General features: G+C 37.3%; 1 protein-coding gene across 1 annotated transcript in view; it reads right to left on the bottom strand.

Annotated features, from left to right (window-relative positions):
* nr3c2 (nuclear receptor subfamily 3, group C, member 2) overlaps positions 1-25,660 on the bottom strand; it is a 173,942-nt gene that overhangs the window by 25,131 nt on the left and 123,151 nt on the right. Inside the window, exons 6-8 of the mRNA XM_030140900.1 lie at positions 19,772-20,116; positions 18,206-18,350; positions 5,709-5,839 (exon numbers count right to left, since the gene is read on the bottom strand). Coding sequence (XP_029996760.1) covers positions 5,709-5,839; positions 18,206-18,350; positions 19,772-20,116 — 621 coding nt within the window. The remainder of the gene's footprint in view (positions 1-5,708; positions 5,840-18,205; positions 18,351-19,771; positions 20,117-25,660) is intronic.

Raw genomic sequence — 25,660 nt, forward strand, 5'->3', positions numbered from 1 at the left:
AGTTTGCTATACTATGTTGCAAATAAAGGTTAATTTTAGATGATATTTAGTCTCTATAATGTATATTATTATGGATATATTATCAGTCCAGCTTGGATTTACAAGACTGACAATTAATACTGAACAAACAAGAACTCAAACTATGAATTATGAAAGAGCTGCAGCACCTGAAACTGACCACAATGAACATTTGACAGATAAACAGTACCACAGTGCTTCAGTTTCAGCTTCACAGTTTGTCTTTTACGGATTGGGATTGTCTCTGTCAACTCAACATATGTTTTTTATTAGTAAGCTTTATCATTTTTTTTTTTAATTATTATTATTTTTTTTAACAATTACTAGAAATTTCAGCTGACCCCATTTGAATTCCAGGCGACCCCATGTGGGGTCCCGACCCCAAGGTTGAAAAACACTGTCTTAATGTATAGTAGGAACAAGGCCAGTGCTCAAGCAAGTACTCTACTTGGTAAAAATTATTACAATGAGATGTAGTGGAATAAAATAGTTTTAATTTAACTTTTTTGGTCTTTTTTTTTCAATGCTCTGAGAAGCTTTTAGACATAGTGGCATATTTTATATTTTAGAAAAGTTTGGAGAGCACATAAGTTATGAGGGCAAGGCTGCACAGTCAGGGGAGAAGCTGCCCCTCCGTGCCCCCCCTGTAGTTCTTCCCCTGGTACTAGGTGATAGATCTGTTATGCATTTTTCCTTATAAACTACAGCAGGTCTGACCACTGTGGATACTGTGGACACTGAGGCTAAGATTTTTGCATATCTGAAATACAGCCCTTAAGTACTGCCAGTATATAGTCTGTCAAAAACCTTGACAATATTAGGGTCGACCTTTCAGAAAAAAATCCCATGAAACGTTATTTAAAAGTGAAATCAGCGTGTAGAAGGATATATTAGAATATGTTAGCAAATCATACATATCTTAGGCGACATAAAAGATATTGTAAGTTGACTGAGATACTACAGTAGCGGTCCAATATTTGGACTCATGACCTCAGCGTCTAAAGCCCCATCATACTGTATTTATAGGTCAATCAGCTGCCCGGTCTACACATACATGACGATGGACGCTTTAATACCATACCTTATGTCATAGCAGATTCATGTTGTCATGGGTAACACTTTCATTGCACGGGATTAGTTCTATCATTGTGGGTTATTGTAAAGAAATGATTTCAGATTGGAATAGAAATGATATCCACATTGTGAGTAATTTCTGCTACTGGAAAATATTATTATTATTATTATTATTATTATTATACTATTGCAGTCACAACAGTAACAAAAAACATACATGCAGTTTGATGGTGTTATGAAGTAGCATGGCATCATTGCACAGAAATAATGGAATGTTTTCAAGCCTCATTTACATTCCATTGTATTAATAATAACATTTGCTAGTATAATATTAAATGCTTAGATCAGAGGTCTCAAACATGTGGGCTGGGGGCCAAATCCGTCCCACCAAAGGGTCCAGTCTGGCCCATGGGATGAATTTGTGAAATGCAAAAATTACACTTAAGATATTAATCATTTTAATTCAGGCTCCTCATAAAGAACAATGTAATCTAAAGTGGGTCAGATCAGTAAAATACTATCATAATAACCTATAAATACTCACTACTCCAAATTTTTCTCTTTGTAAATGTAAACATTTTCATGTCATTTTACTGTATTTACACTAAAACAAACAATCATATCACAAAAACACAAATAACCTGAACTAATATGAACATTTTGAAATGTCTAAAGTGCAAGTTTACCAGTATTGTGCCTGTTATTAAATGTTTTGTGTATTTGTAGATCCACTGTGATCTGTAAGTCGTAATTTACATGTGTAAATGATAAACTGAGATAGAATATTGTTAGTTTTCGAAAGAAATTTCTGTTTGTTCATGTTATTCAGATTGTTTTAAAGGATAGTTGGTAGATGTAAACATTTTCATCGAATATTTTACTTTTTTCGCTCATAAACATAGAGGAAAGTTTGGAGTTGACATTATTTATATATTATTATGTTATTATTTTACTGGTCAGGCCCACTTTAGATCAAATTTGGCTGAATGTGGCCCCTGAACTAAAATGACTTTGACACCCCTGGTTTAGATGAGTCAACTTACATAATGGTAAGTGTTGTGTGTGTGTTTAAAATGGCATGTAAATAATAAAAAATATACACTGTGAACAAAACATTTCCATATTACTAAGTATTCATTCTAGTTAACTAATGTGTTGTTATGTGTCAGAGTTACATTTTTACTTATTTCTGTTGTGTAGAGAAGTGCAGGATCGGCCCTTCACTAAGCCCCTCCCAAAAATGGCTACTATCCAATCCTATGTTAGCGTCTGTAAAAAGGCAGTGGCACTCTGGCAAGCGTTCAGGCCACGGGACAATGGCAAACCAGCAGATCCATCAGCAGATATCCTCGATGTTTAGTTGGGGATGTTGTGTTTTACCCTCCTCCAAAGCCAGACACACAAGAGGAGAGATGTAGAATATGGATTCAGCTCACTCACAGTTGAATCCATATATGATGAAAGAAAACTCAAAACTCCTATGTTAGATACACTGGATCTAATGAAAGGTAACTTTGATTAGATCCAATGTGTGGATCCAGTTTAGCAAACAGCAAGCTTAAAACAGACGATCAAAACTACCAGAACCGATATCTAAACACAACTAAACATTACCTAGATGGAACATTGCTGCTCTTTTAAATGTTTCTTGTGCACACTGGCCTTTACATTGTGAGCACTGAGCTTGTTGTTTCAGTTTTATAGTCCTATTCATTCACAATACTCTGTGATTAAATTATTTTGTGATTACAGCTCTCAACTGCATATTGTAGGCCTTTATGTTGACCTCTTTCTGAAATTTCAGAACTATTTTTTTTCAGGTTTTTTCATTCAAAATGCCATAGTTCAGTTTCAGAGGTAGTAATAGTAATTACGGGGGTGAAGCTTAGTTAAGGGCCATCTACAAAATGGTAAGAATTTACACAGTATTAACTCTATAAATTCCTTTACAGAGGATATAATGCTGTAGACGTGGAACAAAATCACAATACATTTACAATACTGTAAATGGCAGCTCACTGCTCCTAATGTCCTAATGCTAATCACTAATGCTAATGCTAGGTGCTGTATGTGAATTAGGACGGGTAAATTGCAGAGACAAAATTTCCCTACAAGAATAATAAAGTGAGTTAATGTTTAACTTACTAATGGAAGTGCACAAGTCAACGACATATGTAATAAAGCTTTTATGCTTTTAAAAAAAAAATGGAATTATGGATTTTAAAACATTTCCCTGTGGTCTACATAAACTGTAAATGCTATGCTTGGGTCTGAATTCTTCATTAATTCAACTCCACAGGTCCATCTTTACCCTTGTACACTGTAAGCCCGGAATTTGTATTTACTAAAATGCTTTAATTACAATGCACTTAAATGATTGAAGTTTTATGATGTCACTATAAAATGTTAAGTATATTCTACTAATTTGCAGACATAGTTGAAATTACGCAAAAGTTTAAGTTGAATGGAATTAAATCACTAAGTTTTAGTCATGACCACACCTTTTTATCTCCCCATTGCATTGTGGGTATTGGGCATGTTGTTGAAAATGTGTTATTTTTATGTTTATTGGCCTTTATGTGTTTGTTTTTGTATTTTTGTAGAGCTGCACCATGAGTCAGAGCCAGAGGAAGAACAATGACTTTCCTGTTCATCTACAACTGTTACTGTACAATGGAAACCTTGATGTCTTGTCAAATTAAAAATACTTCCTGTACTAGCAAATGACATTGGGATAACTTCCATTCATGCTACAATATATTAAGTTGAATAATTTCATATCTATTTTGGTCAGGAGTAGGATTTTGAGTTTGTCATAAAAAAAGTTGTTTAATTAATGATAAATTAATCTAGCTGCAATTGAGAAAATTAGTCAGTGTAACCTAAAACGCTGAGTTGAATGGTTGGATAGTGGGGTTGATTTTACAACAGATTTAAAGTACAAATAACTTGTCTTTTAGTGTTTTCTACTTAATAGTTTAAGTTCAATACTTTTAGCATTAAAGTTGAACCTACTTAAACCAACTGATTAGTCGATCATTACTCAAATCATTTAAGTGCAATCACTTGCCTCAAATTTTTTGAGTAAACTCTACTTATCCGGGCTTACAGTGTATATGCCCAAAAGTAGAATACACACTTCTTTATCTGACTTGTAAAGTCAAGTCACATATTAAACCATTCAGTGACCATTTTTATGTGGCAAGAAATCCCACCAGAACATTAAAATAATATCATGCGTCATTCTGTTACTTTAAAGGAGTGATATTTTGCTTTTTTTTTTAATGGAATTATGCATTTTAAAACATTTCCCTGTGGTCTACATAAACTGTAAATGCTATGCTTGGGTCTGAATTCTTCATTAATTCAACTCCACAGGTCCATCTTCAACCCTATTTCTGAGTAGTGACACCAGAAAGGTGGTTTTGAGCGCCGGCCCTTTAAATGCAAATGAGCCACTTCATGCCCCACCCCCTCCAGGTTGTTGGCTGTGCTGCTCTGTCCCATTCACCCAACAACTGAACGTTTTAGGTCATCGGCTCAAAGTTTGGACATATTTTCAGTTTTTACTACAACCGCTGCTGCTGACAAACAATTATGACGTACTCGGAGAAATGTTTGTCGGAAGTCTTGACCTTATATGTGCAAATGTCGGGACGTAAGTGGTTATAGTTCCACTTGATTTTTCCCGAAATGAATATAAAGATACAGCACCTGGAGGGTTCAAATTCAAACTTTTTGAACTATTAGGGTCCAAATCAGGGGTCACCAATCCTGGTCCTCGAGGGCTACTGTCCTGCATTTTTTAGATGTATCCCTCTTCCAACACACCTGATTCAAATGATAAGCCTATCATCAAGCTCTGCAGAAGTCTGATAACGACCGTCAGGTGTGCTGGAAGAGGGAAACATCTAAAACATGCAGGATACCGGCCCTCGAGGACCAGGATTGGTGACCCCTGGCCCAAATACACAAATAAATGTACCAAAGACTAATAAAAGTGCAAAATATGACCCCTTTAAGATATTTTAATGTGGACAGATTTGATACTATACCTTTAAATTGTAAAATGGGTGTTAATACATGATCATAAAAAAATGTCATGTTTTTTTTTTTTTTAACACGTTTCAGATACTTCTGACTGCAGTGACGGTGGAAACATCCAGGCATCGACTCTGAGTTGTTACTTAAAGCACTGATGTCTATGTGGTCAGCTGTAACTGGGACACTGCAGGTCCCTTGTTGAGTGGCAGCTGTTTTCAAGCATAAAGCTGGTCCAAAGTGATACTAAACAGGGAGTTTCATTTATAGGCTCATATGCCTTCTAGCCCAGCTTGTTGAGGTTGGTAATATTTATAGCATTAATCATCCGTCTAATGTTTGGTCTTAAGTCGGATTGAATTTACCCATTTTTGTCAAAAATTGATGTTGACAAAATCCTATTGTTTGAATAATGATTTCAACGTGGTTTTTCATTACGCAGCCGAGACATTTATGCTTTCAGGCAAGTTTGCGGAAATGAAATGCTGGTGCTACACAGAAAAGTTACTGTGAGCAGGTGGGTATGTGATGAATAAATAGAAGCTTGTGTGGGCCTGTGGAAGCCCGCTGCCTACCTGTGCTGAGGAGCAGCAACACCTTCATGGAGAGGAACTCGTCGTAGGTTAGCTGCAGCCGTACAAACTCCTGGCTGACCTGCCTCATGCCCAGACACAGGTCGTACATGGCTGACTGCTGCATGCGCTCCCTGATGAGGGCAAACGGAGGGAAAAGAGAGGTGAGACAGGCAGGGGGAACACACTGACAAGGACACTGAAGGCTTTAGGAAGTCATTTTGCTGCAAGATTACAGCGTCTACGAGCTTATTTCTTCATTTATCATTCAAATTATTCTCTTTTTCTCATTCTTTACAATCCCCGCTAAGTGCTCTTCATTTTTCCCTTCGCTCAGTCTGACTTTTCATCATGTGCACCCTCTCTCTATTTTCCTATCACACTAGTTCAGTCTAGAGAAACAGCATTTCCACACAGTGCAGAGGAGGATACTGCTAGTCTGGGCTAAGAGCAGAATACCAAATCCCCCCAGATTGCAGAGCGCTGCGTACAGTAATACAGCACGGATGCACCACTTTTCTGTGATGGACCAAAGACCCCATATCTAACCCTATTCCCCACAGAAACAAAACCAAGAGCGTATAATTTCCATGTTTATTTTAACAGAAATTACACACAGAAAAACAAATAAAAACCGACTACATGTGTTTTAAGCAGATTTTGTGCTTCACTGTTTCACATATGCATATTAAAGTGTGCAAACATACTTCTAATGAATATAATGCAGCACTTTCTCACTCCCCTTCTTTTTCATTTCAATCTCAGTAGCATCAGAGTTCACAAAAAAAAAGGGAAAGAAACATTAGACAGGATAAAGCTTGAGCCAATCACAAATTTGCTCTGCAGATGCCACAGATTCAGAGGAATCTTTGGCTTTAAATGCCACTTCTCTCTGCCATAAATTACCATGACATTTACAATACAGTAATTAAATGCAAGTGGCATGGCTTGACATGAAAGAGGTTGGACTTTTACACACAAAACAGCGAGAGCGTGTCATTTAGCAGGCAGCGAGGGTAGAGACATCGCTCTGATAACAACTAGACTAAATATACCGTTAAGGGGAACAGAAGCAACTGATGGGAAATGAGTGCATAATGTTCCAATTAAGCCATAAGACAGCAGTGTACTGTATTAAATATACAGCTGTGTCTGTCAGCCCAACTAAATAACTGATAAACTGTGACGAGCTGGAAGAGGGAAGCGAACGTGTTTCTCAGCTGGGCAGCTCTGTGTATGCGAGCAGCTTCGCGAGGTGCAGCATAACATCATTTGATACAACTTTAGGCTGGAGTTTCTAAAGTCTTCACACGTTTCTCTCCCTCTCTCTCTCTCTCTCTCTCTCTCTCTCACTCTCCCCTTCTCTCTCGCACGGTCTTCCTGAAATCAATTTTGCTGAATCACTGCCCAAAATGAGCTGCCGGTTTTGGGGAGGAAAGAAAAACTGGCAGCAACCTTACTCCTTCTCCCCATATCTCTGTCTGTGTCTCACTTTCTCTTTCTGTCTTTCTCTCTGTCAGTGTCGAACTCTGTTTCTGTGGTAAAAAATGCACAAATCTGAACTGAGCAGATGCAGAGGAAAAAGTCCAGATTCACCTTTTATTGAAAGAAGTTTCAGCCTGCAAAAAGCAAGGCCTAAATAAGTGGAACATAACTAACTAACACTAATTTCTCTACTTTCTACTCTTTACATTGTCAAAACAGACTTGGTGATCAAGTTAGCTGACATTAACAAATTACTAGCTCCCACTGCAACGACTCCACACCCAAACCCATACGTAGATCTCGCATTGAGCCTTTAAAGCTGCAGGAGCTGAAATCCTTCCTTTTGTATCCTTCTGAGGTGATCTGTCATTTAATGCTGTTATGGAAAAGTTAAGCCACTTTTCCAAGCTTTTGTGTTGAGACACGTCCAGGTTGCATCTGATGGAATCTGGTCAGTGATTGATAACTGCTGATCACAGTCATGTGTTTAAGCTAGGGATGTAAACAATCTATTAATTGTCGATAAGAATTTGCTTGATTGAATTATTAATTGTAGCTTAATTGCCCTTTTCCACGGCGGGATTTGTGGTGTCGACAGTAGGGGGCGCCACTGCCCAAACCAGGCTTCATCGCTGAAGTTGAATAACAGAGGAGTGACCCTGTCCACACCTGTCCGAAGGCTGCCAGTTTATCCACACTGCGACACCACGGCTGGGATATCCCGTCATCGAACCGGATCATGGCGTTGATGAGTTAGAATGGCTTTAGGGATACAATGGAGCGAAACACAGACCGGCCCGTCTGTTTGTGGCAGCGGTGCACCCCCGACTAAATACACGCTCAAATGTGGGGTCGGTATCGGATTGGAGCGTTTTCCCTGGAGGTTGGTCTAGTCCATGGTCATCTGGACTATCTGGTCAGTGAGACAGAAGTTGAAAACATCTTCCAGGCTCCTGATCCGGGCCACAGATATGTCGAACATTATATCCCGTGGTCACCCCATGGCTACAGGAAAATAGTGGGTAGGGGGGATCTCTGCTGAAATCTCGCTCCATCATGTCAGTGGCGCAAAGTCAGAAATGCTCATTTCTTCTGAACTGTCCCTCCTCAGATCCATTTATTTATGTAATTTCTCTGCAGAATTTCTTTAGTTCTACTCCATAAATGTCATTGCCTGTAATGTATCCAACGGTTCAATAAATCAATCATTGAGGAATATGACATGCTTTTTTCATGAAGTACAGGGTGGGGAAGCAAAATTTACAAAGAACATTTAGTTGTTTTTTCTCAGCAGGCACTACGTCAATTGTTTTGAAACCAAACATATATTGATGTCATAATCATACCTAACACTATTATCCATACCTTTTCAGAAATTTTTGCCCATATGAGTAATCAGGAAAGCAAACGTCAAAGAGTGTGTGATTTGCTGAATGCACTCGTCACACCAAAGGAGATTTCAAAAATAGTTGGAGTGTCCATAAAGACTGTTTAGAATGGAAAGAAGAGAATGACTATGAGCAAAACTATTACGAGAAAGTCTGGAAGATACTGTTAAAGAAGAATGGGAGAAGTTGTCACCCCAATATTTGAGGAACACTTGCGCAAGTTTCAGGAAGCGTGTGAAGACAGTTATTGAGAAAGAAGGAGGACACAGAATAAAAACATTTTCTATTATGTACATTTTCTTGTGGCAAATAAATTCTCATGACTTTCAATAAACTAATTGGTCATACACTGTCTTTCAATCCCTGCCTCAAAATATTGTAAATTTTGCTTCCCCACCCTGTATATAAACAATATTTAGCTCTTATTCTTATGGACCCTGTTGAAAGAGAAATTCAGGGTCTCAGGAAAATCGCCGCTTATCAATTAATTGTTAATCGATCTGTAAGGTCAATCAACTAATGATTAATGGATTAATCGATAATTTGCATTCCTACTTAAGCCCACTATGCAAAATCAGAATGTAGATTTCCCACAGCCCAAAAACACCAAGAAGGAGTAGATGCAGATGTCTTGTATGAGCTCCGACCACTTGAAGTGCAACATGCTAAAAGATAAATATGGAATTTGTGACCAATGATGCTAAAAGACTATCCTAAATTATCTTTTTACACTCAGAAACACCAGTTTTAAGGTACTTGTGTTGTTTAAACCTCTATTTTTTTTCTTTTCCCGAACATCACGGTGAGATTCTCCCGTTCCGTCTGCAGATAAGTGTGCTCATTACAAAGAATAAAGACGCAACATGTTCCTCAACAAGAAATGTATAGACTCATTCCATGATCCCCTTCAGTCATCATTTTGGACCCTTTAGAATTGTGAGGTGATGCATTTACGCTGCCCACTGTAACTTGGTTTTCTCACTTGCTGCATTGATCTTAATGTGGTGCAGTTCTGTCTGAGAGACAAAACTCAGGGCAAAGGTCATCCAATTGATTGAATTCTGTCTGCCTCTTGCTGTCCCAGACCTCTCAGTGACACTTACCAGATGGGAAAAAAACATGTACTTCAGCTGCATTCCCTCTAGAATATTCCTATAGAGATGCAATGAAACTGTGAAACAATTAGAAAATAACACTTTACTTGTTTGTGACTGTTTTCTTCATTACATATCTGCATGGATGAAAGCCCATCACCTTCAGCTGAACCTGTCCAAAACTGAACTGCTGGTCTTCCCAGCTAAGCCAACCATACAGCAGGACATCTCCATCACTATTGACTCCATACCTCTGGCTCCTACCAGTGTAGTAAGTAAGTAAAGTAAAGTAAATTTTATTTATAGAGCACTTTTCACAGACAGAGTCACAAAGTGCTTTATCAATTCAAATCAGAACGTACGTAACAAGTTAGTACGTAACTTGGGAGTCATGATTGATAATCAGTTGACCTTCAAGGATCACGTTGCCTCTGTCACCCGATCATGCCGTTTCACTCTGTTCAACCTAAGAAAGATCAGGCCATACCTAACCGAACAGGCCACCCAGCTCCTGGTGCAGACTATGGTTATCTCCCGTCTTGACTACTGCAATGCTCTTCTAACAGGCCTCCCAGCTTGTGTTGTCAAACCACTACAGATGGTCCAGAATGCAGCAGCGCGTCTGGTCTTCAATCAGCCTAAAAGGGCACATGTCACCCCCTTACTCATTGAGTTACACTGGCTACCCATAGCTGCCCGCATAAAATTCAAATCTTTAATCCTAGCCTACAAAATTCTCCGTGGGTCTGCTCCTGTCTACTTAGGTGCACTAATAAAAGCTTATGTCGCCCCACGACCACTCCGCTCGTCTGGGGAACGTAGTCTGGTGGTCCCCAGACCTTGTACAAGACAATCCAGGCTCTTTTCATGGGTCGTTCCACGTTGGTGGAACGCTCTACCAAGTGCTGCAAGAACAGAGTCATCCCTGCCTATCTTCAAGAAGCTCCTGAAGACCCAGCTCTTCCGAGAGCACCTCCTGTCCTAGCACTTTCAAACATTCCATTTTAAATATTCTAATAAGGTTTTTCCCAGGATGACCACAGATTCTTTCACGATTATCTCTGGACCTGCTGCGGTGGTCCGGCCTCTTCCCTGCCCTCATCATCACCACTCACTTATCCTCAACCGCCTCCATGTGTCTCCCCCTACTCCCCCCTTCTCCCCCCTCTCCCCCAGTCTCTATCTCTATCGCTCTCTCTTTTTCCCCTTCTCTACTCTCTCTCTTTAACCCCAACTGGTCAAGGCAGACGGCCATCCTCCAGGAGTCTGGGTCTGCTCGAGGTTTCTGCCTGTTAAAGGGAAGTTTTTCCTTGCCACTGTCACCAGTCACAAGTGTTTGCTCCAGGAGGATTCTGTTGGGTTTCTGTAGAATTGACTTAGAGTCTGGTTTTGACCAACTCTATATATAAAATGTCAAGAGATAACTTTTTTGTGATCTGGCGCTATATAAATAAAATTTGATTGATTGAGTGATTTAATTGGTTTTCCCCTGTAAGTCGCTTTGGAAAAAAGTGTCTGCCAAATGCGTAAACATAAACATAAACATAAACATTACTAGCATCTCACACTCCTAATTAAATCCACTACTATCACTTAATCACCAGAGGAGAGGAGAGGCTAAGTTTAATACTTCATAGTTTACCTTCAGTTTACTTTAAAAGATGAGTTTTTCAATGTAATAGTTCAGCTTGTCCCTACAGCTGAAATAACATGCAAATGTCTATCATCCAACTATAGTTTGCTAAAGATGTTGTTGTGGATGTGGATTATAAAAGGGTTTCTGCAGTTACCAGCAAATCTAATTTAATGCCACTTTAAACAAATTTAATGCCCATGTCCAACTGCAGATACAGTTTTATATATAGTTTTATGATGATTTACCTTCGACAGACTTTAACCAGGTTCTGAATAGTTCCTCCTCCAATCACTTCTGCTGAAACTTGAATTTTCCAATTTTTCTGACTTTGCTAATATTCTCTCCATTCTTTCACCACGGCATGAGCACGCTCACAGCATGTTGCATTCCAAGCATCCAGTGTTGTGACTTCATTTATCAGCCATTAACAATACGGCCTGTCAATCATCACACTATACTTCGGATCAAAATTATTAAATGTTTATATAATCAAAATAAATAGTGAATAACAATGTTTTTTCTCCATCAAGTGTATTCAATTTCTTAATGCCCCTGGACATTGAATTTAATGCTTTTTAATGCCATTTAAGGCCTTAATTTTCACAAAATCTGTTTAATGACTTTTAATGACCTGCAGAAACCCTGTATATTTTTCAGTCATATTATTATGAAAAGATAAGAAAAAGGTGATACAATAAATATGCTCATTTAGCCTATAACCCTGAGTAGGTGGCCTGGTGTATAGTTTTGACTAAGAGGTGCTATTAGAGATTAACAGACATAATTTACAACCTAAACTAACTGATGTAGTGGTTTACAGGTGAGTTTTTGATTTGTTTACACATACTATACTATAATCGAATATCATTATGGCAGACCACATGATGTAACAAGTTCTCCTTTGTGGTTCCTGTTACAAAATAATGCTGCAGTTCAAAGAAGATTTAATGTAGAAATTAGATATAATGTCACAAAAAACTACCAAACTTAAGTTCCTTGTCCATCATTTTACACCTTTATATTCAACTTTTTTTCAAACTATGTTCAGTTGCACCTGTCACTGTTACTGAAGCCTGTTTATACAGCATTTAAATTCGCTGCAATTCATTTGGCATTAGCTACACATCAGAGAGTAACTGGCAGCTAATGTCAACTTATTATGTCTTCAATGTAAAATGCCCATCTGTCTTTGTGGCACTATCTCTTAATCAGTGACGGATTTCACTCTAAAAGCTGAGAGCGTGGACAGTCTATTGTGAGCATGCTGCAGTTCTCTAGGTCAATACCCATTGAGGAGCAACTTTGAAGAAAAGTGTTCATTGTCCAACCTGCAAAAGCTTACGTGGGCTCAGTAGTGTAGGGTTATATATGATAGAAGACTCATTTTTGGCAGAATTGTCACTACTCAATCTGCACTGACAGACAGATTATGTGAGGAGTAGTCAATTCATGGCCTGCATGCCTGCTCGCCAATTGCCAGGGTCTTAAAATTAACACCTGCCAAGTGCCAAAGCTGCTAGATTCTCTGCTTGATGAACAAATCCCAGAAGGCTATCTGGCACTCTGGCAGTCAGGTAAATAAATGTTTCCATCGCAGCAGTCATTTAAAAAAAAAAAAAAAAAAAAAACTATGTTGAGAATCTCTGCTGTTTTGGTTTTATTTACAGGTGCAATGTTTCCGTCTTGCTGCAGGCTGTGTTGGAGATTGACACATGGATACACAGACAGGGACTTCATGGTGCATTTAAGTGCACCCAATGAACTCCGAAATCAACATAACTCCATACAGCAAAGTGTCAATGTGGATGTCACGGTGCATTTATCTGTTATTTCACTGAAAGTATGAATTCTTCATATTCTAAAATTTAATTAATCAACGCTCTTTTTTCAGGCTTCCGTCATTATCGTGATGAAATTATATATTCGTATTGTTTATTAGGGGAAAAATATTGTATTCATTATGGTTTATCATCTACCCATAATTTGAAGACTCGTTGTTTGACTGAATTTTCAATTAACTGATCTCTATTGAAAGATAGAGTACAGTTACACACCTTGACCTGATAATAGACACAAAAAGACAGCGGTGAGGATGGAGGTGCTGTCCTGACACAGCAGTGGGCATGTAACCACTATCCAGGTCACCACTAAGTCCAGGCATTCAACAGCTTATCTCCCCTGTCAAACTGAATGACAGCCCCATCCATCAACAGCACCAGTCTGCTATAAATGTAAATGCAGCAGCAGCAGCAGCCCGCACAGTTATAAGGCGTTTTAATATCCCTACAAATAATACATTAGTTGTGTAGTGCATAAATGCAGTCACAATATTTTTCAGAGCACATTACTGAACATCTCAAATTACTGCTTGTAAACTATGAGGTGTCTATCAGAGAATTTGATTATCTCCGAAACTGTCATCTTACAAAAGCAAACCCATAATTCTTAACAAACATAATCCGCTCGGCACTAGAACTATTATGGTGTCCCTAGTGTGGTGAGTTAATGCATTACCAACTGCACTACAATGTGCTACAGAACTCCAGCTCAATAAGCCTGTAGCTGTGTTGCACAATGGCATTTGCACAGTTATTTATTTATTTATTTATTTATTTGGGACAAACTGACCTACTGACATCAACTTAAACAAGCTCCGAGTTGCAGCTTTTAACCCTGGCCCTGTGTGAACCCCACAGCTCCCCAGTAGCAGCCTGCCTACAAAGGTCGCTATCTTCCCTTCTGATACATTTGATATCATTCAATTCATCACCAGACATGCACTGCAGCTCTGACGAAAAAAGGCCCGCACACGTTTCCTCTCCCGTTCAGACATATTAACACAGATCAAATGGGCTGTTGACTGCCCTTGCTAGGCTTTGATCATCCACGCCCGGAGGAATTAAGGACCCATGCAAAAGCATTTCCTTGTGAAGTGCCAGAAATCAGGTATAAGATTATGACCTTGTTTTAAGAACACCATGACTTCCTGAGAGTGGCAACATTACTGCAACAACTCATTTTGGTTCTAAATGTTCTGCTAACCCTCGTATTACCCTTGGGGTCAATTTGACTCCATTCAATGTTTATCATTCAAAAAAATAAGAGTTGACTTTTTTTTTTTGCTTCATATTTCATGACTTTTCCTAATTTGATGGGGACGACTGATTAAGCATGAAATTATCATGATGATATTTTTTCAATGGGCTGAACACATATTGCATGCATTAGTGTTCCTCTGGGGTCAATTTGACCCCAGGCTGTTTTCGCTTTGGAAAACTTGTCTGTCTGTGTGTGACCTAACCCCCCTGGGGAAAACAACTATTCTTACGAGAACTTTGATCATTCTTATTAGAGCCCGACCGATTTGGGATTTTTGGGGCCGATGCCAATACCGATACTGGGAGCTAAAATAAGCCAATATCCAATATATAGGCTGATATCCGATATATCAGCCGATATATGAAATAAGAACATTGATATACACAGGATATAATAGTCTTATATTAGATAATGGCGGACATGTGAATTAACAGTTGTATCTTTGTTTATTTGTAAGATAATTTACACAACCTTAAAATGCTGTATAATAGTCTTATATTAGACAAGTATGTGACCTGTGGGAAACCACGGGTTGCAGATGTGATAGTCTTTATGCTGGGGAGAGCAGACTTTTGGGAAATGATGTGAGAGATGATGTGAAAATTGTTTGGTAAATCTTTCTATAAACTGTAGGTGACAATTAATATACAGTGTTAATACCCTGGCGTGCCTGCAGACTGAAATTGTGAGGCACACAAGAAGCGCATGGACAGGGGTGGGGGGGGTGAATAGTTTGTAAGATAGTGGTCTGTAAATTGTCACAGTCAAAGTGAAAGTGAAACTGAACACGCTTTACTATTCCCCTAACTCTCAGGCAGCGCAGACACAGAAGCAGAGCGACAGAATCTCTGTGCAGCACTAACGTTAATGCATCGGTTACATATTTACCGATGTTGATTAATCGGTGATACGCTACAATCGGCTGATTAATCGGTCGGGCTGTACTTCTCGTAATGTGGGCATGTGGGAAACAACTTGACTTGTCAACTCCTACTAAAATGACGAAGCCAGCGTAGGCTTGCGAGTTGATCACATCTCGGTCTTTTCATCTACACATGCCCCCCCTCTAAAATTACCATCTCAAGTATTATTTATGTATTCAACAAATAAACAAAGTGCCTGACACAAAAACTTGGTCAACAATTTTATGTAAATCATTTTCTGGCAGCAAATATCCATGGGGTCAGATTGACCCCAAGGGTAAAATGTCTCAGTAATATTTGAGGATAATAGGAGGGTTAATGGGATGTTCAATAGAGTACGGTTGGAAAATGCACTCCTTACTCTCTAAAGTCCACTAGCAAAAAGGATGTTTGCATTAATTTACATCTAATTAGGTGCTGGAATATGAGGCAATCACATCTTTATAGAAACATTTTTGCTTGAGGATCCCACAGGACAAGTGTTTTGTTACATTTAAGTCTGCTTCCACTCTAAAATGTGTTTTGCTTATTGGTACTTCAGGCAGACAGCTTTTCCGTGCTCAGCTTAAATTTGAAAAATGTACAAGGAGGAAATTGGGAAGCCAGCTATGCAATGTGGACAAGTGCAAAACCTATAATGCAACACAATACAGACTTTTACATTCAGAAAAACACCAGTGTATTTTTATTTTACATTATATTTGTGAAATAAGCAAAAGCCTTCACATACAAACGATTATAACAATAACTTCATCTTTTATCTGAATCTTTTTGTAGTGATCTTACTTCAGAGTTAACATCTGCTCAAAGTAGCATCCTTCACATATAGTTAGTAATGTAATTAAAAGTGTGATCACAGCAAACAAAGATACACATGCTGCTTTAATAATATAGAAAGGCCTTTTGTTGCATTTTTTTTTTAAATTTTTTTATTTATTTTTTTTACTGGGAACTGTGATGATAAAGGTAAAAACTGAAAGGAAACATGCACAAATGTGGAGTTGTTTAGTCATGTTTTCATGGTTTGTATTGGCTGGTTTACCTGTTAAATTTCAACACATACGGTCAGGTCCATAGGTGTTTGGACAGGGACACAAATTTTGTAAAGCTGTCTCTGTACACCACCACAGTGGATTAGAAATGTAGTGATCAGATGTGACTTACGCATGAACTTTCAGCTTTAATTCAAGGGATTTGACAAAACAAATGTGTCGCATTAACCATTTAGGAATTACAAATATTTTAAATGGAGTCCTTCCATTTTCAGAGGCTCAGAAGTAATTGGACAACTCAAAATATCGAATTTGCATTTGGAAACTATTTACTGGAATTCAACGGGTTCTAGACTTTAGACTGTCACTGACTGTGAACGATTTTCATCCAAGTGTTAAAAGCAACCTCATGTTTAAAGTGATGTTAATTCGTCCTCTGAAAATGGGTGGACAATATTTAAAATGGTTGGAAATATTTATAAATAATATTTTTGTTAAACCCCTTTAACCCATAAAGACCCAAACAATCACCAGTAGCCAAAAGTATTAACTGAACTAAAATATTTAATACCTTTTGATCCACTAATCTTATCAATACATGTAAATAATTGGTGTAAAATACAGTTATTCATCTTTTCATGGTCATCAGATATGACCCATTAGGACATTCAGAGGCTCTGTAGTTTCCATGGAAACACTGTCATCTTCTATAAAATTGATTCACCAGTAAAACCCATGGAGTTTGACAAATGACAGTGGATGGAAATGCTTGTTTTTATATTCAGTTATTGATATATTCTGCTGATAAAAGTCACTTTTTCTTCAATATTCTCTGGTTATGATAGTATAACCCTCAACTTTTAATCTCATCTTTTATGAACATCTACATGATCAGTGAATTAAATAAAGGAAAACACATCATTTACACTGAAAAATGCAAAATACAGAGGATAATATTATAATCAATGGTGATAAATCACTTAAGAAAGGTTTGTTTCTTTGTTTATTTCAAAAATACCATTAAAACTAAACAACAAAATGATTTATATAAAAAGAAAGGAGCGGGATGAAGTTTAATTTATACTCTCCCGCCCCTGTACCCCTTCCATCTACCTACCCTAAATTCCTGTCAAATCCCATAAGTAATTCAAAAATCCTACACATAACAGACTAAATTCTGACCATACACAAAACACCAAATTGCTACACATATGAAGGATCAAGTCATAAGGTTAACTAGAGAGGGAAATTCACTTGGGAACTCGCACAAAAAAAAAAAGCACTGGGTCTTTATGGGTTAAATTAAAGTTGATAGTCGACACTTCAGTCCCATCTCCATTACTTTGTTTCAGCTCCACTGTAGTGGTGTACTGAGGCAACATTATACAATGTGTGTCACTGTCCAAATACCTGAATGTATGTTATTTGAAAGTCAAGGAATATACTAGAAGTGTTAAAACTCTTTTTAAAACTTTTTTTTTTTTTTTTGCAATACCAAAAGAAGCACGTGTTTTAAAGTCATTTTTCTTTATAATTAACATTCTGGTTATTTTATGCAGTACATTTCCCTTTATCTGCTGCTGTTGTGACTTTCACTGTTACTGTTAGATTATTTGTTCTTAATGGACAACTAAAATGCATGTTTATGAAACAAAGAAGGGACACATCTGCTTTAATGTGTGTAGCATTTGCTCAGATATGCTTTTATCTGATCAAAAGTTCCTGTTTTGTTTTATGTTTAAGGTAAAGTCATTTAAACTGAGTATAAATATATATGTAATATCTGAACCGTGGCTATTTTTTTTTTTTTTTGACACCTGTACAATTTAATGACAAGAAAGCGGTGTGTGGAGTGTACTGTTGATAGTAAAGTGTGGACCTACTCGTTGAAGATGAGGTCAGGGGCGAAGTAGAGCATCTGTCCATTGGTGTGTTTGTAGGAGCGCCAGCTAAGGCAAAAGGAGGACAGACACATCCATGAGTACTGGATCAGGGTGATTTGGTCCTCAATGGGCAGACCCCGGAAACCTAATACACATACACACCACAGAGACAAAGAGAGAAGAAGCTGATGAGAGGCAATGTAGCTGACAGCACTGTGGAGTTGGCTTCATGCATTTATACTCACACGCAACTTAAGAGATATTTATCTAAGTCAGAATGTGCGTGTTTGTCTGCACATGTGCACTGAATACTACAAATCTTTGGAACAGAGTCCTTTTTTTGTGCAAATATTTGCTCAGACACGATAACCAGTGAGTAGTTTTCACCCATTCTTATTTCATGCAAATCCCACAGGGCCTCCAGTTATTGGCGTGTTGTCTATGGAGCTCCAAAAATAGAGTCAAATAGGAAACTTGCCACACTCTCAATCAAACTCTGGCAAGAAACTCCTCTTCATGCATAAGACAGGCCAGCTGAGGACACATAAGTGACTTATCAAGGCTTAGGCACTATTTCAGTCTATATGCGTGTCAATCTGCCAAAAACAATCATTTTTAAAAGGATATTTGATGAAAAGGTATGTGACATGCCTGACTTAATACTGTGCACGAGGCAGATAAACCAGTGAGCTTAAAGCTAGATAGTCCTTAAAATAGTTCCATTCTTCTTCCATTTTTTAGGTCAGTCTATAGCATATAATCAAGTTGCATCGAATTAAATAACTGGAGTCACAGACTGCTTCTTACATGAACTACTACAATATCGCTCCATGTCGCATTGTATGTTAGCTGCGCCTTATCCCAAATGTAAAATGAAAGCAGGCACTGGCATATCTGAAAGTCGAAGGTACTCATTTTGACCCTTCTGTCTGGCTCCCCTTCTATTTATACGTCCGGATATGGCAAGCAGACACCGTGGAGGTATCAAATATTTGCAATACAGCAAATTAAACAGCCTCAAAGAGCTACCTGTGAGGCATCTTTCAATATGTCTCCCACTGACTGGCATTTTAGGGAAGTTGTTTACCCCCTCTCAAACATTTATTTCATCCTGCGCCATGCTTACGGCAAGAAATTAACGTGAAAGACATCAAATCTTCTTTTCAACATAACATCTGACAACAGGGATGTAAATGAGTTCTGTTTGGAAATCTTAATCTTGATTCTATTTAATGGTAAAATAGGATTTAATGCTAATCTTGTTGAAGCTTTGCAGAATAATTTTGTGACCTAATATGTAAAAATTTAAATGGTCTGCCCTGACATAACAAGAAAAACGGATGCATTTTTTAAATTGAAAGATTAAAAGTGAAGCTGTAAGCGTGTTATCCTCATTAAAACCCCCGTCTATAAATAAAGTATACACAAACCTGTAATCGCATTAACATATACGGCTTATACGCACTACTACAGTACATTCTTTTCACATGTGAAGGTGTGGTTTTTCTTTGTTATGGCTTCTAAACAACATTTAGGCCTGAGCCCACCGCATAAGTGGTCACTAACCTGGAAGTACTTTGGCCCACTTCACCATGCGTACCATCTGCTTTCCGGCCAGGCGGTTGAGACTGGACAGCAGGTGGTCAGTGGTGTCAGGCTGCGTGTTGTCGTAGCCAGAGTACACCTCTTCAGGCTCGATCAGCTCCAACACGCTGCAGATGGACGGCGGCAGAAAAGGTGTGACCACCCCAGGCCCGTGGGGCACCAGGGCATTGGCAGCACTGGCGTTCAGCTCCTTCTCTGAGCACAGGTATCCGCTTCCAACGCCCCCGGTGGCGGTCTGGCCGTCCTTAGAGCTCTGCAGGTCCTCGCTGACTCCCTTCAGCTTCCCCAACTTCTTGGATTTTCGTGCTGCGGAGAACACAATAGACTTGTTAACACGTTTTAATAGCCGTATTTCTCTCGTTCATAACCTGACTGAGCAAACGCCTATAATGTGACAGATACCGAAATGTGTAAAAATATACAAGTTGCTATGTGTTAATAACCACTAATGTTTTAAAATATTTCACTGTCAGGTGGCACATTTGCCTCCTAGAAATATTGAGAGATCTTTCGCCAGTGCATAATACTGCATGGAACATATAGTTTCTGAGACAATAACTAATGTGATGATAATTAATTAGGATGTGAATCACTGCTTAGAAACAATTAAGTGAAAGCAATGAAACAAAGAGAGCTACCAATGACACAATTATGTTCTTTCTTTTCTTTCTTTCTATTTGTTTCGAGCAGAAGAAAACAATTAAACTTTTATGTGTACAAGGAACTAAAAGCAGAGCAAATAAATGAATAAATAGAGGTGATCAAGACAATATAGCAATGGCCATGTACACTTGTAATAACAAAATAAATGCAATATGTTTTGCTCGAAAAGGAGTGGGAATAAGAAAACTTATCAAATCCCACTCCCACTTATTATTATTATTATTATTATTTATTTCATTCAATTTATACAAATGTTTGTCTTTTTAAGAATATAAAGTCAAGAAAGTCACAGTTTGTAGTAAAGCAGGAAAGTGACATCTAGTTTTTGGTGAAATGGATCAGTATTTCTCGAATCAAGTGATGCACATTACAATCACCAAAACAAAAATATCAATTTTTGTGGTTAAGCATGAAAGATATACATTTGTAAATCTCCTCACACACACACCAAAGTATAATGATGAATGTGTAATTAAAATCTGTTTTTGTCTTGTCTTACTTGATGTCATGTCTTTCACATGTTGTCTTATGTTTTCAACAGCAACCACTTACCTGGCTTGTCCCACTGTCTTGTCTTATGTCTGTTTTGTCCCACTGTCTTGTCTCGTCCTGTCTCTGTACCCTTTCGTCTATATGACCCCTCCCTCTATGTGTGTGCGTGTGTGTTTGTGTGTGTATATATGTAACATGAATACAAAGTTTGAGATTGTTACTTAACCCTTTCATGCACAAATTATGAGAACCTTAATCAAAAAATTTTTTCTTAGTGTTTTTATTCCTCTTTAGGCATGAAAAAAACAATGCGATTAAAAATTTTCTTCTGAAAAATGAATAAAAATAATAAATAATAAAAAAAAAAATACATTAAAAAAAAAAAAAAGAAAAGAAAAAAAATTCTTATGAACCTATTTTTCATGAAGTTGCAAAAATGTCCACTCAGCTGGACACCACACGTTTAGTTTTTGACACACAGAAATATGTATTTACTGATAAATTGTGTGAAAACTATGGGGAGGGCTTGTGATTCTGGGGGTTTATGCTCAGGGGAGATCAACATAATGTTACCCCAATTCATGTCAGAAAAGATATGTAGTGTCTTAAAACTTTAATAAAGATATGTGTAAAAAAAAAAAAAAAAGAACAACAAAATCTATGAATATACAAGAGAACAGCTGTAGAACAGCTGTCCACTGGAGTGACCAGTGTACATGAAAGGGTTAAACACAAGCTGTAATTAAAAATAAAGTTGTCCTCTGAAGAGGGGAGGTGGTGGCAGGTAAAAAAAAAAAAAAAGTTGCCCATTTCTGAAATTATTTCCCCTGAACATCATCTTCAAGGTAAACTCATAGTGGGCAGTGTTAGACAATATTTCTCCTAAAAAAAAAACAACATTTTTACACCTAAACATTGCAGCTATGACAGTTTATTTTATTCTTCATAATTCATAATATGGTGAATAGCTGTGTTCAAATGCTGTAAGTTACACTATAGTTTCTTTACAGCAACGCTCATTGGCAACCTTAAGCTTTTATTCATGACTCATGGTCATCTGGTGCTTTTCAACACTTCATAGCATCTCTTTATGAGTAGATGTGTTTACTCCATACTGTGTTTTTCTTGTTAATGAGTACAAAATATGCTTAAGTAAATACTGGTCATCATCTGTTGAGATGCTGATGTGTGTACAGTAGTCTACATATACAGTAGGTGACACATGCTGCACTGCACTGTTCATATACTTATTTATTTATTTATTTATTTATTTATTTATTTATTTATTTCGAACTTGCACAGAAACAAAATAAAACAAAACAAAGCAAATTAAGACAAAAACAAAATAACATTTAAATGAACAGAATCTATCTTCAAGTACGTGCAAGTCTGAAGTTTGCAAGGTCAAAAAGGAGTAGGAAGAGGTATAAACTTATTTAATCCTACCCCTCAAGTGCTTTTTTTTTTTTTTTTTTTTTTTACTGATTTCAATGTTGTGTTTTCCATATAACCACCAGTAGCTGCAGGTGCACTGTTAGTGTGTCCTTAGTTTTCTCTGTGCATGTTTGGCAATGCTGGAATATACACTACAAACAAAAAGGATATTTCTTTTTTTTTTAGTCTTTTTTTTTGGTCATTTTTTGCCATTTGTAAATAAAACTGTCTGGTCATAAAAAAAAAAAGTGTTTTAATTCAATTCACACACAAAAAAGTTAAAAGCACTGTGCAAGAATCCCAACTGAAATAAAAAATAGCCCAAAAATTAAAAATATCCTTAACTTTTTCTTTGTCGTGTAGCTTACGTTTGCATGGAAGATGAGGGATACAAATAGTATTGTCCCAAATTCGTGACCATTCGTGATTTCTTGGAATTAAGAGAGAATAATTATAATTGCAGAGATCTTTCTTTTTGTGAATGGACTAAAGTGAGGACAAATGTGAAGTCTAGATGGACTGGGGTTGTGGGTGTTAAACTATGGAATGGACCTGATGATGCATTTAAGTTCTTCACTCCTTTGGCAAAGTTAAAAAAAAAAAAAAAGCTTAAAAAAATTTTAAAATTATTTAGGAATATTGAATTGAGATGGTAGATATGTTTTTGTTGTTGCTGATTTTTTTTTTTTTTTATGTGTGAATGCTCGATACTGTACACATTTAATTTAATGTAAGCAGTGTGTAATTGTATGTATTCATTTGTGTTTTTGTATCACAATAGGAGGGCTAGTGCTATTTATTGTTCAGTATTTTTTATTGTTGCTGTGATTGTTATTGTTATTTATTTTTCAATATTGGGCGGATAGAGAGCCAGGGCACACTGTGTTTCATTGCCACGGTACTTGTACCCTGAATGCACATGACAAATAAACTTGAAATTTGAACTATAAAGGTGAAAAGAATAGGCAAAAAAAAAAAAAAAGTTTTTGTTTCTAGCCTATTCCTTTTTTGGTTTGTATGTTTATTATAATTATTGTACTAAGTGCAATGATTGATGTACAAACCAAATAAATTAATTCCTTCATTCATTCATAATACATGCATGTGAGGGGAGCTACTGTATGTGTCCACTCTTGTAGGCGATGCTACTGCACATCTCCTATTTACCACTAGGGGTGTGTAATGGCAAGAATCTGGCAATACGATACAAATCACAATACTAGGATCACGATGCGATATATCACGATATACCATGATACTGTTAAAAGGGCAATTTTTTGTTTGTTCCTTTTTTTTTTAATGATTATTTCCTTGAAGAATTGAATTAAACGTCAAGTAAAAGAGAACCTCCAAATCAGAAAAGAAAGCCTTGTTTGGACTTTACTTTATTTTTGTTAGCTGGCTGTCTACCTGTACAGTCACGTGTTATGAGGACAGCACATTATTTAATAGAACAGTGTTAAATAATAATAAATGAAATATACACAAAAAACAAAAATGAACCTCCGTCATATCTGCATTTGAATAAATACCTGAAAATATCGATACAGTACTTTTTAATATCGATACAGTATTGTGAAATCAAATATCATGATATATTGCAGAACCGATATTTTCTAACACCCCTAATACAGAGTGAGCACTCTTTCGCCAGAGATGATCTTGACGTATTTTTCCCGTTCGCCGTTTTCTCTGCAGTTAAAGTTTAGAAAAACTCATGTACGTGCTAAGTCTGCTCTACTAGCTTTGTGCCTTGGAAAATTTTCGTCTTTGTAAGTCTATATGTTAGTAAACGATATTAAGTTCTAGATGTTGGTTGAGTAATACCTTGAATCTGTTCTATGAACGTGTAATGACATTAACGTTTATGCTATTCAAGCTAACGATGTGAATGCAGCGTAATTAATAACTGTCTGTTAGTAACTGAAGTTGTATGCATTTTGCATGTTGCAGTTACAAAAAAGTAGAAAGTCAAGTAAAGGAGAACCTCCAAATCAGCTGGTTGTCTACCTGCACAGTCATGTGTTGTGAGGACAGCACATTATTTAATAGAAGAGTGTTAAATAATAATAAATAAAATATACACAAAAAACCAAAAGTGAACCTCCGCAATATCTGCATTTGAATAAATACCTAAAAATATCGATAGTCCTTTTTAATATCGATGCAGTATTGTGAAATGAAATATTGAGATATATTGCACAACCAATATTTTCTAACACCACCATTTGCCACATGTGTGCTAGTGAAAAACATCTCCTGCTGCTCATCCAGTTCTTCATGAAACCCTCTGTCACCCCAGCATCCACCTGCAGACTCCTATTCCCCCTGTGAGGATGTTTATTACTGTCAGTGGCTGATTTTCTCCGTGCTGAAGATGGTGTACACTTGGAGAGACGAGGTCAAAGCCAAATGTCATTTCTGTAAATATTTTGGATTCAATCTACACTCTATAGACTATTCAATACCGACTCGGCTATCCTTCAATTGGCTTTATAAGTTAGCATCCAGCCATTCACATTGTCGAAAATGTTTCCTGAATAGTTTTTTCTGATATATTTTCCACCAATCTGAGATTAAATCTTTCTTTCTTTTCCAAAGTACTATTGGGGGCTCAGGTTATTTCCAGGATAAACTTTATCCCATATATTGGATGCTAATTTTAACCTTTTATCAGGCAAATGACTTGTTATTACGTAGAAAATCAAGGTTAATGAAGTTACAATATTTGGTTCCTTACCCGTAAGTGGGGAAAAACAAACAAAAAAAAAAAAAATCCAAGAAGTAAATATAAAAAATACAAGAAAAACACATACTTTAGAGCATTAGAACATCACTTTTAGAACATTAGACCAACATAAGTGGTTGATCCAGACCCTTGTCCACATCCACATGATCCCTTTGAACATCATTCCTTACATTAGTACCATTACTTCATGGTACCTAAGAAAGCAGGTCCACTCACTGTTCACGCAGAGGTGGACCTCACAGACCCTGTAGACCACATTGGACCTGAGATTGTTGACTCACTGTCCTCACTGCAACTGTTGCTGTCACTGTCTTTTAATGTATATGGAAATTACCAAAAATAGTCACTTGCCTGATAAAGGTTTAAGAAATTTGTTCTTGTTCAAATATTACCTAACACTACCTTTGAAATTATCCTCCAGTTAACATCATATTCACTTCAGTAAAGCCTTGAAAAATCTAATTCATGTATGTTTTGGCGAACTGTCACTTAGTTCACACAGTACACCTAAT

Source organism: Sphaeramia orbicularis, chromosome 1, assembly GCF_902148855.1.
Source record: "Sphaeramia orbicularis chromosome 1, fSphaOr1.1, whole genome shotgun sequence".
NCBI lineage: Eukaryota > Metazoa > Chordata > Actinopteri > Kurtiformes > Apogonidae > Sphaeramia > Sphaeramia orbicularis.